Source organism: Centruroides sculpturatus, unplaced genomic scaffold (genome assembly GCF_000671375.1).
Source record: "Centruroides sculpturatus isolate CEXI.00-Female unplaced genomic scaffold, Cexi_2.0 scaffold1354, whole genome shotgun sequence".
In the NCBI taxonomy this organism is placed as follows: Eukaryota; Metazoa; Arthropoda; class Arachnida; order Scorpiones; family Buthidae; genus Centruroides; species Centruroides sculpturatus.
Window position 1 is genome coordinate 175,395 of NW_019385612.1, and position 18,042 is coordinate 193,436.

The window sequence follows — 18,042 nt, forward strand, 5'->3', positions numbered from 1 at the left end:
GCCCCTCCAGATGTCCAACTTGAGTTGATAGACATCCAGTGCAGTGATGAATTGAAATCACAGTTCAAAAATTCTAATCTCCTCACATTCTACAAAGAACTGCCAGATACATCATTTCCAAAACTGAAAGACAATGCTCGATTTTGTGCAAGCATGTTTGGCAGTACCTATGTATGCAAATAAGCGTTTTCGCTTATGAATTTAAACAAGTGCAAAACACGAAACAGGTTAACCAAAGAGAATTTGGAAAATCTGCTGTTTCAACATCTGCCATTACACCAGACATCAAGAAGATTACCACCAGCATCCAATCTCAGCCATCGCATTAATCGCTTGGAGGTCTGGCCCCCAGTCAGTAAACTTAATCCTAATTTGGCCCTTCTTCACAAAAGGTTGTGCATCCCTGATTTAGAAATATGTAAAGAGTTCAACTGTACTTTTATGTAAACTGTCCAGAACTTTGTTTTGTAGACTTGTGATTTGATGTACAGTACATCCATGAAAAAGTATCCAAAGGAGTGCAATCTAGTGATCTAGCTGACCATAATCCATGACTTTCACATCCAATCTACACCATTAAACTTTTTTATCAATTATAATTACAGTGAAAGCTTGATATAATGGATTACCACAGAACTGAAGAAATTAGTCTGTTATAATGAAAGTGTATTTTATCGTGATTATTTGTTATTACTGACTTATTTGTTATATTGAAAAGTCCATTACTATACAATAGAATCGTGTTAGAACAGATCTCGACAACAGACCTGGAGAAAATATATGCAATGTGCAGATGTTTTGTTCAGGTCCAGATGCCAAATCAATACATTTTTATTTCCTTTCAGCATATCTGTTTCCATGAATATAACAAGGGGATTCTACTGTATGTAGTAATATTAACTTGTCACTTACTTTGTATTGAAATTGTAGACAAAAGTGGATAAAATTTCAATTGTAATGTACATTATATAAGCCATATTTTATTAAACTTGTAAAAACAATATCTATCTATCAGTAAAACTAATATATTAATCTAAAGTTTTTCATTTTCTTTTATGATCCTTGGCTTTGCTTTACACAATAAATCCAAGACTTGCCTCACAGAGAAAATGAAACCAAAACTAGTCAGTCAAAAAATGAAACAAAAAATGTAATGTGAAAATCTGCATCAAAAAACTGATTTAAAAATAAATTTTATATTATTTTTGTATTTATTGTTTTCAAATAAAGTAAATAAAATGATGATTGTAAAAAAACATAACAGTGACTAAAAGTCCATAATAACAGAAGGATGGTGGTCTGCAGGTGTATAAAAAATGGTCCATAATAGTAGGAGTCCATTACAGTGAATTACAGAAGTTTATAGTAGCCAGAGTTTTCTTATATTCAAGTTCTTACACCTGATAATTGCTATGTAACTAACCAAAAATATTTGTATTGTATATATAAACAATAGATTTAAGTTTATGAATCATGACCATACACCGGGGTGTATATGACAAAAAATGAACTCACTTGAACCTTTAACCGGTACATAATATGATTACTGTTATAAGTCCAAATGTTTTCTTAACCCCTTCTGGGTTCTTCCTCAGGTAAATCAGCTGGATCTTCAAAAACAAATACAAATACGAGATTTTTGAACCAAATTGTATGATGGAAATTTCGATTGCCTAGTTCCTCTGCGCATCCATTGACATGATGTGATTTAAAATATGTTCTAACTTAACTATCAACAAGCAAATGGTTGTCAATAATATGTCAGAAATCCCAAAAAATATATGTGCAAATGAATGAGATGTAATATCTATAACATATGCATAGATGTTCCCGTAGTTTTCTTAAAAATTAGGATTAGAATGTTAGCTTTCGGTGTGTAGTATAGCCTGCCAGGCCATTGAAAGTCCAATCTTGTCCCTCAAATTAATGCAGGTGGATGTGTTGTATGCTTTAAAAATCTCCATCGCCTCCAACCATTTGAGGTGTTCAATGTGTAGGGTGGTGACTATTAATTCTGCTCCTGCAAAGTCTGCCACAATTTCAGGATGTGTGGCTTATGCGAAGAGCGGGATGGTACATCTATTATGCACTGGTTAAAGGTTTAAGTGAGTCCATTTTTTGTCAGATTTAAGTTTATTAGGAAATATAGTAGTAGAGGAAGATGACTATATTATTATATATTACTTAATATTCTATATAAGTGACTTTTATATTGAGTGTCAAATAAAAAATTTGAGATATAGACTTAGTGATGCTATGAGAAATGCTTATTCACCCTCCTTTTCTACTATATTTCCAAAGAAACTTAAATCTATTGTTTAGGTTAGTTCTCAAATATTCTAATCTCTTATCTATAGCCTTCTTACTCTTTCCAGACTGCTCTTATAAGTTACATCCACCTTTACATATCTCAAGTTTATCCTTATAATCTTATCTCATAAAAATCTTCCTTATTTTTCTAATTAATGTTTTAGTCTTTTGATAACTTAATCAGAATTATTGACCTTGATATTATGTGATTCTGAATACTTTCATTTAATTATTTTATAATTATTTGTAGAAAAAATATANTTGCAAAAAATAAATACAAAAATAATATAAAATTCATTTTTAAATCATTTTTTTGATGCATTTTTTTGATGCTTTTCACATTACATCTAGTTTTTAATAATCACTAAATTTTTCCATTTTAAAGTTAATAACACATAAATGAAAAAAGTGCTGTAGGGTACTGAAGAATATGACTACATGAATATGAAAAATAAGTGCAAAATCGTATAAATGAAAAACATAACTGAATTGTTTTATAAAGGAGAAAGTATCATACAGAAAATATTTAACATACAATTGCAAAAAAAAAAAAAAATGTATAATTTAGACAGGGGTGCACAACCTGCGGCCCACGGGCCACATACGGCCCCTTATCAATGTTTATGCGGCCCTCCGGATGGTACAGGCCAAATCCCTTCTTTCCAAGTTTCTAAGTGTAGAACTTTTCCCTTTCACAAAGTCATTAGCACCCAACTGTTTTATAACTTTCCCTGAAGTGAGAAATGGGGGGTTGTTCTATAAATAAGTCTATTTCTAGCTAACACTTTCTGGTTTAGATATGGAATATTTTAAGTCTAATACATAGTATTATAACGATTTTTTGAAGAATCGAATAGAATAAACTGATGTTAGAACGTCATTTCCAATGTTATCAGGAAGTTTCTATTTTGGCGGGAAATCTTCAATTTTATGCTTCGGAAAACTTGCTTATTCGTCTAAATAGCGTCAAATAACTAAATAAGTGAAAATAGCGCTGAAAAACCATGAAAATAACGAATTTTTAGCATTTGTTTACATTCTGGATTCTGATTGGTATAGTCAAATTTAAATCAATCTTTTCTGAAAAGACGCTTATTCATCAACCTAATGTCATTCAAACTAGAAAAAACTAACCAGAGTTCAAAAAGAAATGTACAAAAAGCTATAACAACCAATAATTTACAACAATATCTCTCCATAGACCAGTGTTTCTCAACCTCTAACGAATCGTCGCCCCCTTCAACGTAGTATCGCCCCTTCAATAAAACTATTTCGTAGTATCGCCTCCTTCACTTCAAAATTCCGATGCCGAGGGCCAAGGCTAACGCCAAATTTGTACTGATTGAATAGACTAGTGACTAGTATAATGTTATTTGTTTAATTATTGTATGATATAACGAATAAAATATCTAATTATTCTTAATGTAATGTTTTACTAAATCGCCCAAAAAATTGATTTTAGCCCCCCAAAATATAAATTGTTACTAATCGCCCCCTCAACATGGAAAAACGCCCACATGGGGCGATATCGCCCCGTTGAGAAACACTGCCATAGACTAAGAATAGAAAAAAAATGTTTTTGCATCAAATTTATTATTATTAAGTTGGACCAAGAAAATTAATACTGTAGTTGGAATAGAGTCATTATGACTATAAGGAAGCCGTTTGCACTAAAATATTTTGGATTTAATAATTGTTACAAACCGCGTCAAGCCATAAACTTGTCAACAACGAGGGTTGTAAAATGATTCCGTGTAGCTAGAAAGCTGCGGTTTCCTTTGTTTGAAAGAAAACAGATATATTTAGGTTATTTAAGTAGTAAATTAATTGGAACTTTTTATTTACTTTTATTTTTTTACATTCTTTTTTTCGTAAATTTGAAACTAAATTATTATTTTTAATTTTTATTTTATTTGAAATTTAACAGTCGTAAACTGTGATATATTTGTGACAGAAAACAAAAAACAGATTGATTCTAGCGCCAATTTGAAACGAGATATCGCAATTTTAATAATTATATTTAAAATATTCAGATTTTCCACTGCACTGTGTTAATCACTTTTGATTCATTTCTGAACACGGGGGTAAAACTGACGGGCCATAAATATAATTTAGGTAAGAATGGTAACCACATTTATGATGGATTAGTGTCCTGCACCTGGCATGTTGACGATCTGACTCACAAATTCTGAGAAATGGTGGAGACGCCCGGACAGGGGTCGAACGAATTAAGACCTGCCTGGCCACGTGTGCGTAATAGTCTTCTGTCCCCGCCTCTTTAGTCTTTGGTCAGAGTGGATACAGAACAAAGCACGTGGTAGTCTAGCTTGCCTTATCTCAAACATGATTTGTTGCGGGCCTCAGAATTTTCGGCACAATGAGACATTGTTTTGCAGAGTGAACAGTATGGCGCCGGGCATTAAACGCAAGGTCAATCGCGAGAATCATCAGTTTCAAGAAGTGGAAGTGTGGACTAACAAGTACTGTTTTGTGCAACAGAACAACAGCATTATTTGCCTTTTGTGCAATGGAACAATAGCAGTGCCAAAAGAATTCAACCTGAAGCGACATCATGAAAGCCAACACAAGGATTTCCTTCTGCAAGGTACGGAACGCAAACGGAAAATCGAATCGTTACGACGATCACTAATCAGCCAACAAAATGTGTTCAAGAAACAATCTGGAGAATTGGATGCGGCTGTTGAAGCCAGCCTAGAAATATCTGCTTTAATAGCCAAGAATGGGAAACCTTTCACAGATGGCGATATGATAAAAAAGTGTCTTATCATCGCAAGTGAGATGTGTCCTGAGAAGACAGTGTTTTCAAACAATCAGTCTTAACCACATGACGATACAACAAAGAATCTCGCAAATTGCATCAGACATTTCTGGCCAACTTAATATTTTAGTTGCAAACTGTGCTTATTTTTCTTTGGCTGTGGAAGAATCCACTGACATATCATCAACAGCACAAGTGATTGTGTTTATTAGAAGTGTTTCACTAGATTTTATTGTGAATGAAGAATTTCTTGGCATGGCATCACTTTCTGGACATACAACTGGTGCTGACTTATTTACTAGTTTATTGAGCGTTTGCAACAAATCAGCACTGGACTTTGACAAGCTATCCAGCATTGCCACCGATGGAGCACCATCTATGGTTGGATGTGAGAATGGCATGGTCACCTTGCTGAAAAACCACCTTGGGGACAGGCAAAAGGAGTTAGTCCAGTATCATTGCATAATTCACCAACAGCAACTTTGTGCAAAGAAGCTGGGATTTGAACGTCTGCTGAAAGATGTATATGATACTGTGAACTTAATCCGCCGTCATGGACTCAACCATCGACTCTTCACATCATTTCTTGAAGAAATAGATGCTGATTATGCTGACCTGCCCACGTATACTGAAGTTCGTTGGCTGAGCAAGGCAACAGTCCTCAAGAGATTTGTGGAGCTATTGGGGCCTATTATCACTTTCCTCAAAGAACGGGGGAACACTACAAGGAATTTGGAGGGACAAAGATGGCAGTGTGATTTAGCTTTCCTTGCTGACATTACTGCTTATCTAAACGACCTTAATTTGAGATTGCAGGGAAAGATGCAACTTGTTTCTCAGTTGACAAGTAACATCAATGCATTTATGACCAAACTATCACTTTTCAAGTCCCACATGCAATCAGAGAACTTTACACACTTTCCACATTGCAAGGCCATGAAAGAGAAATACCCACATATGAAGATGGATTACTCTGACCAAGTTAACACCCTCCTTACATCATTCAATGAGAGGTTTGGTGAATTCCAGAAATACAAGATCTACCTGCAACTTTTTTCAACTCCATTTGATGTGAAAGTGGAAGATGCCCCTCCAGATGTCCAACTTGAGTTGATAGACATCCAGTGCAGTGATGAATTGAAATCACAGTTCAAAAATTCTAATCTCCTCACATTCTACAAAGAACTGCCAGATACATCATTTCCAAAACTGAAAGACAATGCTCGATTTTGTGCAAGCATGTTTGGCAGTACCTATGTATGCAGATAAGCGTTTTCGCTTATGAATTTAAACAAGTGCAAAACACGAAACAGGTTAACCAAAGAGAATTTGGAAAATCTGCTGTTTCAACATCTGCCATTACACCAGACATCAAGAAGATTACCACCAGCATCCAATCTCAGCCATCGCATTAATCGCTTGGAGGTCTGGCCCCCAGTCAGTAAACTTAATCCTAATTTGGCCCTTCTTCACAAAAGGTTGTGCATCCCTGATTTAGAAATATGTAAAGAGTTCAACTGTACTTTTATGTAAACTGTCCAGAACTTTGTTTTGTAGACTTGTGATTTGATGTACAGTACATCCATGAAAAAGTATCCAAAGGAGTGCAATCTAGTGATCTAGCTGACCATAATCCATGACTTTCACATCCAATCTACACCATTAAACTTTTTTATCAATTATAATTACAGTGAAAGCTTGATATAATGGATTACCACAGAACTGAAGAAATTAGTCTGTTATAATGAAAGTGTATTTTATCGTGATTATTTGTTATTACTGACTTATTTGTTATATTGAAAAGTCCATTACTATACAATAGAATCGTGTTAGAACAGATCTCGACAACAGACCTGGAGAAAATATATGCAATGTGCAGATGTTTTGTTCAGGTCCAGATGCCAAATCAATACATTTTTATTTCCTTTCAGCATATCTGTTTCCATGAATATAACAAGGGGATTCTACTGTATGTAGTAATATTAACTTGTCACTTACTTTGTATTGAAATTGTAGACAAAAGTGGATAAAATTTCAATTGTAATGTACATTATATAAGCCATATTTTATTAAACTTGTAAAAACAATATCTATCTATCAGTAAAACTAATATATTAATCTAAAGTTTTTCATTTTCTTTTATGATCCTTGGCTTTGCTTTACACAATAAATCCAAGACTTGCCTCACAGAGAAAATGAAACCAAAACTAGTCAGTCAAAAAATGAAACAAAAAATGTAATGTGAAAATCTGCATCAAAAAACTGATTTAAAAATAAATTTTATATTATTTTTGTATTTATTGTTTTCAAATAAAGTAAATAAAATGATGATTGTAAAAAAACATAACAGTGACTAAAAGTCCATAATAACAGAAGGATGGTGGTCTGCAGGTGTATAAAAAATGGTCCATAATAGTAGGAGTCCATTACAGTGAATTACAGAAGTTTATAGTAGCCAGAGTTTTCTTATATTCAAGTTCTTACACCTGATAATTGCTATGTAACTAACCAAAAATATTTGTATTGTATATATAAACAATAGATTTAAGTTTATGAATCATGACCATACACCGGGGTGTATATGACAAAAAATGAACTCACTTGAACCTTTAACCGGTACATAATATGATTACTGTTATAAGTCCAAATGTTTTCTTAACCCCTTCTGGGTTCTTCCTCAGGTAAATCAGCTGGATCTTCAAAAACAAATACAAATACGAGATTTTTGAACCAAATTGTATGATGGAAATTTCGATTGCCTAGTTCCTCTGCGCATCCATTGACATGATGTGATTTAAAATATGTTCTAACTTAACTATCAACAAGCAAATGGTTGTCAATAATATGTCAGAAATCCCAAAAAATATATGTGCAAATGAATGAGATGTAATATCTATAACATATGCATAGATGTTCCCGTAGTTTTCTTAAAAATTAGGATTAGAATGTTAGCTTTCGGTGTGTAGTATAGCCTGCCAGGCCATTGAAAGTCCAATCTTGTCCCTCAAATTAATGCAGGTGGATGTGTTGTATGCTTTAAAAATCTCCATCGCCTCCAACCATTTGAGGTGTTCAATGTGTAGGGTGGTGACTATTAATTCTGCTCCTGCAAAGTCTGCCACAATTTCAGGATGTGTGGCTTATGCGAAGAGCGGGATGGTACATCTATTATGCACTGGTTAAAGGTTTAAGTGAGTCCATTTTTTGTCAGATTTAAGTTTATTAGGAAATATAGTAGTAGAGGAAGATGACTATATTATTATATATTACTTAATATTCTATATAAGTGACTTTTATATTGAGTGTCAAATAAAAAATTTGAGATATAGACTTAGTGATGCTATGAGAAATGCTTATTCACCCTCCTTTTCTACTATATTTCCAAAGAAACTTAAATCTATTGTTTAGGTTAGTTCTCAAATATTCTAATCTCTTATCTATAGCCTTCTTACTCTTTCCAGACTGCTCTTATAAGTTACATCCACCTTTACATATCTCAAGTTTATCCTTATAATCTTATCTCATAAAAATCTTCCTTATTTTTCTAATTAATGTTTTAGTCTTTTGATAACTTAATCAGAATTATTGACCTTGATATTATGTGATTCTGAATACTTTCATTTAATTATTTTATAATTATTTGTAGAAAAAATATATTAAACTCTATATTTATTTTGAAAATTGAAAAAATTATCAAACATTACAAGATTTTTCTTTTCTTCTTTTTTTATTTGCTATTTAAATTAAACTATTTAATTGGAAAAAAATTAAAACTTTTTTTTGTTGCTAATAAGCATTAAAATTGTTAACATTAAATGACTAATGTTTATAACATAATTAAAATTTTTTAAATGTATTGTATTTAATTTTATTTTTAAAATTTATGTGCAAGAAATATTTGTTATTTTTTGTACTTTCTAAAAGGTTTAAGAACAAATTTATTTTTAAATGAATTTTTTTAGCTAAAATAATAATAAGAAATTTAACTTTCTCAATTAAATTATTGATTTTTTTTATTTTTTACTTTTTTTTCTTAGCATTATGGATCTAATTTAAATTTTAAAAATATCATTCTATGCTATAATAATATACTTTATTTAATTTTGTTAATATTTTAAATAAGATAATATTGATTCAATTTTTAACATAAACAAAATTTTATTTATATTATAATGCTATCAAGGGCATTTCCAACATTTCTACTACTAATATAATTAAAAATAATTTGTTATTTTGTGAAAATCCTAGAAACATCTGTTTTCTATTATTAAAATTTATCCAATATGTATTTGCAGTCTGTTGAAGAAGAAGAAGTTATCGAAGCACAAAAGACATTGGAAAAAATTTTTGTAATCCTTTTAAACAAAAATGAATTATATATGCAAGATTTAGAAAACAATGAAGGTAATTTATAATTTTACTAATTTTATTTATTTGTTAATTTTTATAGCTTCATTAAATAAATAAAATTTTAACTTTTAAAATAGTGTAAATAAATTTATTGCATAAAATAATGTGAAACTACTCATCTGTTTTTAAATAATTCATGTTTAAATATATTATTATATTTAAATTTATCTTTTGATTTTGATGATTTATATCGAGTGTTAAATAAAAATATTGGAGAGATATAGACTTAGTGATGCTCTGATCCAGTAATGTTTGTTATTGTACTACTACACATTATGAGAAATGCTTAATCTTAATTATCCATTTACTGTGGATTCAAGGGATAATGTTTAAAATTCCTTGCTATCATTACTTAATTACTTTCTTGAAAATAACTTTTAATTTGATTTTATAATTCATAAATAAATTTAAAATTTTTATCAATTAAATTGAAATAAAAATGAAATAATTATCTTGTTGAATGAAAGATGAAATATAAAGAAATAATGAAAGAAATATATTTAATTTTTTTTTACAGTTTTAGAAACTGAAAAAGTATATAAATCTTGGTTACAGGAATGTTATGCAGATGCTAAAAAACAGTTAATTGAAAATTTGGATGCATCTTACAATATTCAGGTTTGCTACTTTCTAAATTAAGTTTATATTCATAATATTAAAATACAAATTCTGGTTTTAAAATCCTAAAAGATATACTTTTTTGATTACTTTGCATTAATTGCTTAAATGTAATAAAACATCAATTTTGCTCTCATGGAAATCAGTATACAAGTTTAAAATACTGTATAGAATAATAATACCTAGCATGTCATTGAAATAGCTTTCTCATATGTTATCAGTACCTAACATTTTGTAAAGCCACATTGTTCTTGCTGACTGACTTACTCATTGACATAAAATGTTTCAATAGAAATAACTTTTTACAGAAAAATGAAATATGATTTAAGGGGAAAATTGAATATGTTACCAGAAAAAAATCTGAAATTTGTGAAATAGTTTTGTGCTATAAAATATCAAAGTTCAACCAGTGGCCTACGAAGATAAAAGGGAATCCTGTCAGTAAAAATGGTTTGCTTTAATTTTTCAAAATGCCATTAGGTTCATTAGATTCACTTTTTGAGCACTTTTTTCACAGAAAAGATAAACAAATACCAATAAATTAGAAAAATTTATTTGTTCTTAATATTGATATATAATTTAGCATTACAAAGTATTGATACTTATGGCTATAAATTCATATTTGCCTTTATAAAGACTAAAATTTTGGCTTGTGTACAATTAATTTTCCATAGAATAATAATAAAGAGTTTTTACAGAAAATTTGGTACCATATTTTCAAAGAATGATTAGCATGATGCATATAAATGGGGAAGATCATCATGCTAGAAACCTGGAAATACTGGCATGCTGGTTAACTGCAACTAAAATATAAAATTAATCAGAGCTAACAAAACTAGTTGCTAATTCAACGTTAAAGAAAACATTCTTTTTGAGTATAATAAAATAATAACATTGTAATTTGGCCAACTTAAAATCAGGAAGACTTGTTTACAAGACAATAAAACAATTAACGACTTATTGACAGTAGTGGTAGTAGTAGTGTAGTAGTAGTTGTTAGTCAGGTTGGGCTACACTGACCATCCACTCCATCTTAAAAATAACTTCCTCTCAAATTTCACACAAAGCTGGTGTTAATTGGTGTATTTTGAGATAATTTATGGGGAGTTTCTTAAATTTAATATGTTTATTTTTGCATTTTTGAATCAAATTACTGTACCATAAAATAAACATAAGAAAGGCACTTTTGAAATTTAATGAGTATTTTACATTGTTAGAAAGAAGACAAAATGAAGAAATTAAATGTATAATAGTAGTTTTTGATGTAATGCTAACACTTTCATAGTTTTAGAATGAAAGTTTGGTTGCTTTTACGTGACCTAACTCTCATTTTTTTTAATGCACTCTCTAGAGAGGGATGTATGAGCTCACTTAAACCGGCATGCCAATTTTTACCACGTGGAAATATCTGATTTCTTGATCTCCCCCAGATAGATTGGCATGACGGTCATTCCATGAAAATACAATATTTCATTCACATTAAGAATTTGAACTCAGAAAAGAAAATTGGCTTTTACTTAAAAGTTTCTGATAAAAAGTGATTAATCTATCACCAGAAAATATTATTTTAGTATGTCATGTGATAAATAATTTCTTAAATTAAAATTTACTAGTTATAAATGGAAGATCGGGTTTATATTAGAAAAAATCGTTTTATTGCCAGTTTAACATTAAACAGAGATTGTCATAAGTTTAAAGACATATCAAAAGGTGATCCTGGAAGTGATAAATTGAATTTCCTTGTTAGCCCACTTTGTAGTCTTACTTCTCAACCTGTCTCTATCTTATAGGCTATAATTTAACCTTTGACATCTCACAGAACACCATGGCATCAGAATCATTGATTAATTCAAGCATCATTTGCTTTTGAAAGATGATGATGATATTAATTTGCTTTACATAATTTTAAAAGTATACCATTTTTTCTGTTTTATCATCAACTATACTTAAATTTTATAAAAAAAATATAACATTTTAAATATATAACAATAATAGAGAGGTTGTGGTCAAAGTTTTCATCTCTAAAACATGAACGTTGAACGCCACCATCCTGTAAGCCTAGAAGTTTGACAATGGCAACTGGAACATCATTGGAATCATGCTCGATGTTCCAAACACCATTGTCAAACTTCTAGGCTTACAGGATGGTGGCATTCAACATTTGAAAATTCACGTTTTAGAGATGAAAACTTTGGCCACAACCTCTCTATTAAGTAAATAAAAAATTAATATTTTTGTGTAAAGAAGGGTTGTTATAAATTTCAAAAAAATATATATATACCTATATAAAGAACATCGGAGGCAGAGGACAGGGACAGAACCATTAGTATCACTGCATGAATGCAATACATATTTAAGAAACATGTCATATAAAAGAAAAATTTTAGGCATATAGTAATCTCCTTTCCTTTTATAAGAATGTGAATATGTTAAGTAATTATTTATTTGTAAATTTATTTAATATTATACAAAGTATACATTAAAAATTATTTCATAGGAATGTGCATTAAGTGTTTTAATGAATCTTGTTAAAGAAGAAGGATTGAATGTCCTGAAAAATTCCAAAAAAGATTATTTTTCCCTTGAATTATTAACGGTAAGCTTAAATGATAAAAATTTTTAAATAATAGTTTAAATAGCTATAACATTAGTTTTGGATTTTAAAATCTTTATTATATTCATAAAGCATGGATAATAGATAAAAAAAATTTTTGACAGTTTTTATAAATACTAATAGAGTTAATTTTAAACAAATTTTATATCATTTATTCATGAAATTCTAATCTATGAAATAATAATTAAATTGCAAACTACTTGTAAAATATGGGGAAAAAAACCAAATTTATGCTGTTTTCTTATTTTCTTATACTTTATTTGTTCTTTGATAGTTCATACTTTAATATATTAAAAAGATTTGTTTTACTAAATTGGATAATATATTTGATTAGAAGATATTTTGTAGATAATTTCATTATTAACATTTTATTCAATCATTTTAAAAGGAAATTATATAATTTCCTTTAAGACAATTAATTTAATTTTTTAAAATACAGAATTAATTTACTTTCATTTAAGTTTAGGAATTATTAAATTATAAACTTTTGATTTAATTTATTAAAATTTTTATTAAAGCATCATTTTATTATTATTTTAGGAAATTATACAAAAGCTTCTTAGTGAAGAAAAAGAACAAAAATTGATCATCATTCAGTTAACAAAATTTTTCAAATATGAAGATATAAAATGTAATGTACTAAAATCTATAGTAAAAATACTGAAGGATAATAATAAACAGGTAATCAAGAAATTTTTATACAAGTTACTTTTTTTAATCTACACTGTAATTTAATCTTGAATTAAAATACAAATTCATAATTTTTGAATAATATTGTCATTAATATACAGATTAATGAAACAATTATTAATTTTATCAATAATTAATAATTGTTTAGATATGCAGTAGAATTCAATTTTGTAATCACAGATATTATCATCAGTTGTGTAATGTTAATAGAATTAGCAAGTCCCAAAATATAAGTTAAAAGAAATACACATAAAACTTGCCTGTAGTAATCAGGTTCTGGTTATAGTTATCATTATCTTCAGGTAAATATTCAATCATTATAATTTTAAAGTTTAACATTTAAAGCACTGTTATAATTATTTTGCTCATTGTTCACACTACAGTAACTTAAATTGTTTATATTTCTTACTTCAATTTCACACTGGGTGCATTATTATTAAAATAATGTATAACTTTAAAATTAATTAATTAATTATAATGTTTTAATGTCAGAGTCAATATATATAAAACAAAAATTTTTACTAATCATAGTTTTATTTATTCACCACATTTAATGTTATCAGTTATAGGTGAGTTCTAAAGTGACATGATTACAACAAGCAGATTCTACTGTGTTTGAGAAGTAACAATATTTAAAATTAATTTCAAGCTGTTAAATTTTCATTTTTATATTTTCTTACAAATCACAAAAAAGTTAATTAAAATACAGTAGAGTGTCAATTATCCGAATCAATTGGGGACTAGGGTTGTTCGGAAAATCAATTTTTCGGATAACTGATTACGTACGAAAAAATATATTAACCTATCTCATGTTGAAATTCATTCAAATCCTGGCACGTCCTTAAGTACCCTTTCATAATCGCGCCAGTGCTGCCAGCTAAAACACACACACCAACAAAAATAATATTGGAGTAGCCCAACACATAGCAAAGATTGCAGCACCACAGTACTAGCAAAAATTTAAATTTGCCAACTGGAAAGCTTTTGGTTAATTGACATTTCAGTTGATCGACATTCAGATAATCAATGCTCTATTGTAGTTACATTACTCTAATTAAGAAATACAGTAAATAATGCTTTAATTTGAAAATTGATTTTAAGATTTAATGCTTTTTTTTTTTATATTAATAAATGAAATGGTATCTAATTAACTGAAAATTTTTTTAAAAAGAAACTTTAAATATAGTTGTATTTAAAGTTTCTTTAAATTTAAAGTGAGATTTAGTAATATAGTTGTATGTTTACATTAGTTTTAACAAAAACAGATGTAAATAAAATTCAAAATATTTTATTATATAATTTGAAAGACATAATGTTCAATAAGTAAATTTAACTTGTAAATAGAATAGGTTACATTATATGTGCTAATGCAAATACACCAAAATTTCCATGTTATCCAAGTTCCTGATTATTTCATCTGATTTGAAAAAGTCAAACTCTCTTATCAAAAGGATCGACTTTTCATTATTATATTTTTTCCTATAAATCCATAAAGTGAATTACATAGTTTACTATATTCTTAAAAGTTGTATTTGAAATTACTTGATTTTGGAGATATTTTATCCTAATGCATCACATTAACTGAACTCCAAGCTAAATATCTTTGTCAAGGGAATTATGCTGTCATTTTCACTAAGAAAATTCTTCTATTGATATATTAAAAGAAATATGAAATTTGATACTCGCTTCTGCTTTTCATTATCCAGTGTTATAGAAATCTTCATTAGTTTCATTTCCTCTTGTATTTAAATTTTTATGTTATGTTTATGTTTAAATTTAAATGTAAATTTAACTTCTTTAAATTAAAAAATATATATATATTACTTACTTATCAAATAGCTTTCTTTTATGAAAAAAAGAAATTATATTTACCATAAACAGGGATTCCTGTAGAAAATTTTAAAAAATCTTATATCATTTCACCAGTTTTAAATTTTTTTCGTCACTTCAAATTATTTATCTTCATCAGTTTTACATACTAATTAAAATTGCTGGTAGCCTTATCATTTTGGACTCTGGAAAGCAAAACTAACATGTTAAACTGTCGCTTAGAAATAGGGATTATTTTTTAATGAATAATTCCGAATAACACATTTGATCACAATGCTTAAAAATTATTTCACATATTCTATCATGTCAAAATTTTTACTTTTCTAACTCTGTTATATATAACAGAGGAAAATTATGATGATTAGTCAAAAAAATGATTTTCCTAGATTTTTATATTTTTTGGATTTGTGATCTTGAAATGTCAAGAAATGCAAAAAAATTCCAGCTTTTTTCTGTATGTATGGATGTTTATGTGAGGGCACGATTTTGTTCACCCTCTTTGATGTTAAACAACTCCTCTGCTTTTGGTCAAAAATTTCTGAAATTTTGCAGGGAGGTTTGTTTATTAGAGGTATTGATGATATTAAATTTTGGTGGTTAAAGGTCAATGAGGTAGAGAGATTAAAGGGAGTCATGTGTTATATCTTGAATAGGGTCAGACTTAATGACAATTTTACTCATTACAAGCATTTAAAGTTTTTGTATAAAACCCATTCCTATACTCAAAATTAAACTTTTTGCTATTTTATGATAATTAAAAATATAAAGATTTTTAAAATAAAATAGCATAACAGATGATGCCACATATAGTTTTCAATGCTGCCAGGAAAGTGAAAAAGTGGCACCCCAAAAAATTCTCTAGATTTTCTATCAGTTGATAAAAAAAATTGTAGTGCTAGGTGGCATTATATGAAAACTGCTTTCAGGTCTTAATCTCACTCCTGTTTTCCTGTTTGAACTTGCTGTGTGATATCATGACATCGCTAGGTGTGTGATGCACAGGGTTTTTATTACCACTTTAATAAAACTATTGCCAAGTGGTGATTTTGGCACTATGCAGCATGACCCCTGCATAAAATACTTTTTCATAATTTTTAAATGTGTATTACAGGGTAAGCCAAAAGTTTCTGAACTCTGATTTCAAAAAACTGTAATGGGTTTTTTAATGCAAATAAAAAAGTTTACATATCACAGATGTTGGAAGTGTCCACCATGATCCTGCAAGCACAAATGCACATTTGTAACCACATAGCACATCTCAGCATTATTGGAGAAATGTTATTGATGATAGTGTCAATGTTCCTTTTCAAGGATTGCACATCTCTTGGATTATCCCTGTACACACATTCCTTTAGATCAGCGGTCCCCAACCTTTTTATCGCCGCGGACCAGTCAACGTTTGATAACTTTACTGTGGCCCACTGAGGGGGGACGTTGATTGTTCATATTTTACATTGATTTAATTTAATAATTTTAATTTAACTGTATTTAAACGTGCCTTCAAAATAAAATACAATTACACCAAAAAATGAATATAATGTGATTTAACATTTTAACTCACCAGAACGCTAAATCAATGAGAACCCTGAGCTTGTTTCTTTGCAACAAGACAGTTCCATCTGAGGGTAATAGAAGACAATGACACTCGAAGTGTGTTTCTTATATCCAGTTTATTCCGCTGTTCCGTCGTCTATTAAAAGTCGCACAAACCGGAGACAAATACACCATAGTAAATAAAATGGAAATAATTTAATGTTCTTTGGGCGGCCCGGTACCATTTGATCCACGGACCGGTACCGGTCCGCGGCCCGGCGGTTGGGGACCACTGCTTTAGATAACCCCAAAGGAAGAAATCAGATGATGACAAATTGGGAGATGTTTTAGGCCATTTATCAAAATTATACAATCTCCAAAGAAAGTGCTTAGAAGTTCCATCATGGCTATCACTGTATGGCATGTCACTTCATCTTGCTGGCATTGTGTTTATCCTTTTCAACTAAAAAATGAACTTTTGAATGATTTCTTGGTATAGCTCATTCATTGTTCAGTGTTGTTTCAAAAAAGATTGGTTTTCCTATTCTCCGTATGCTTATTTTTTGGGAATGCAAGGGAAATTTATGGAGGACGTGGATTGGAGGTGGTCCAATATTAGGTGTGAGAATCGGAATTTTATTACTTAATTAGCATGAGAAATATATCTAGTTTTTCTATGTTGTTTACAAAAAAGGAAGACAAAGCTGTCACTTTTGTGTCAAAAGGAGAAATTAACTTCCTTTCCCAGGACTTTATCTCCAAACTGAACTAACCATCTGGATATCTAACCCCCTATACAAATGTAATTCCTTTAATGCTATTGGTCAGAAATTAGGAAAAAAAGGGTGATTTTCCCACCATTCGAGGCAGTCATTCAAAGAGTAGATTGCCATATGAGATGCAGTCAACAGAAATATGACATTGCCATAGGAGACAGCAGTCCTTAAGAATTGGACATAGCCATAGGAACCCAGTCAGTGATCCACAAGAACCTGCCATAAGAATAGAGTTCTCACAAAATCTCACTTGTGCATTCCCTCATCTCTCCTCTGTCTAAGTACTTCACTGAAGAAACTCAAATGCTAAAGAGAAGAGACTTCTCTTTATCGTTTGACCTTCTAGACCTTCAGCCAAGGTAGTAAGTTTAAATTAATGTACTCACTCTCTCTCGGTTTATAGGTGTAACTCTAGTTAGACTCGATTATATTCAGTTATATTTTATTTTGAATTGTGTATCTCATTGATCTAGTTTATTTAG

At 29.8% G+C, this 18,042-nt stretch overlaps 1 protein-coding gene across 1 annotated transcript in view; it reads left to right on the forward strand.

Moving 5' to 3' along the window:
- LOC111640582 (nucleolar complex protein 4 homolog B-like) overlaps positions 1-18,042 on the forward strand; it is a 51,560-nt gene that overhangs the window by 8,021 nt on the left and 25,497 nt on the right. Inside the window, exons 2-5 of the mRNA XM_023386606.1 lie at positions 9,385-9,493; positions 10,017-10,117; positions 12,615-12,713; positions 13,272-13,412. Coding sequence (XP_023242374.1) covers positions 9,385-9,493; positions 10,017-10,117; positions 12,615-12,713; positions 13,272-13,412 — 450 coding nt within the window. The remainder of the gene's footprint in view (positions 1-9,384; positions 9,494-10,016; positions 10,118-12,614; positions 12,714-13,271; positions 13,413-18,042) is intronic.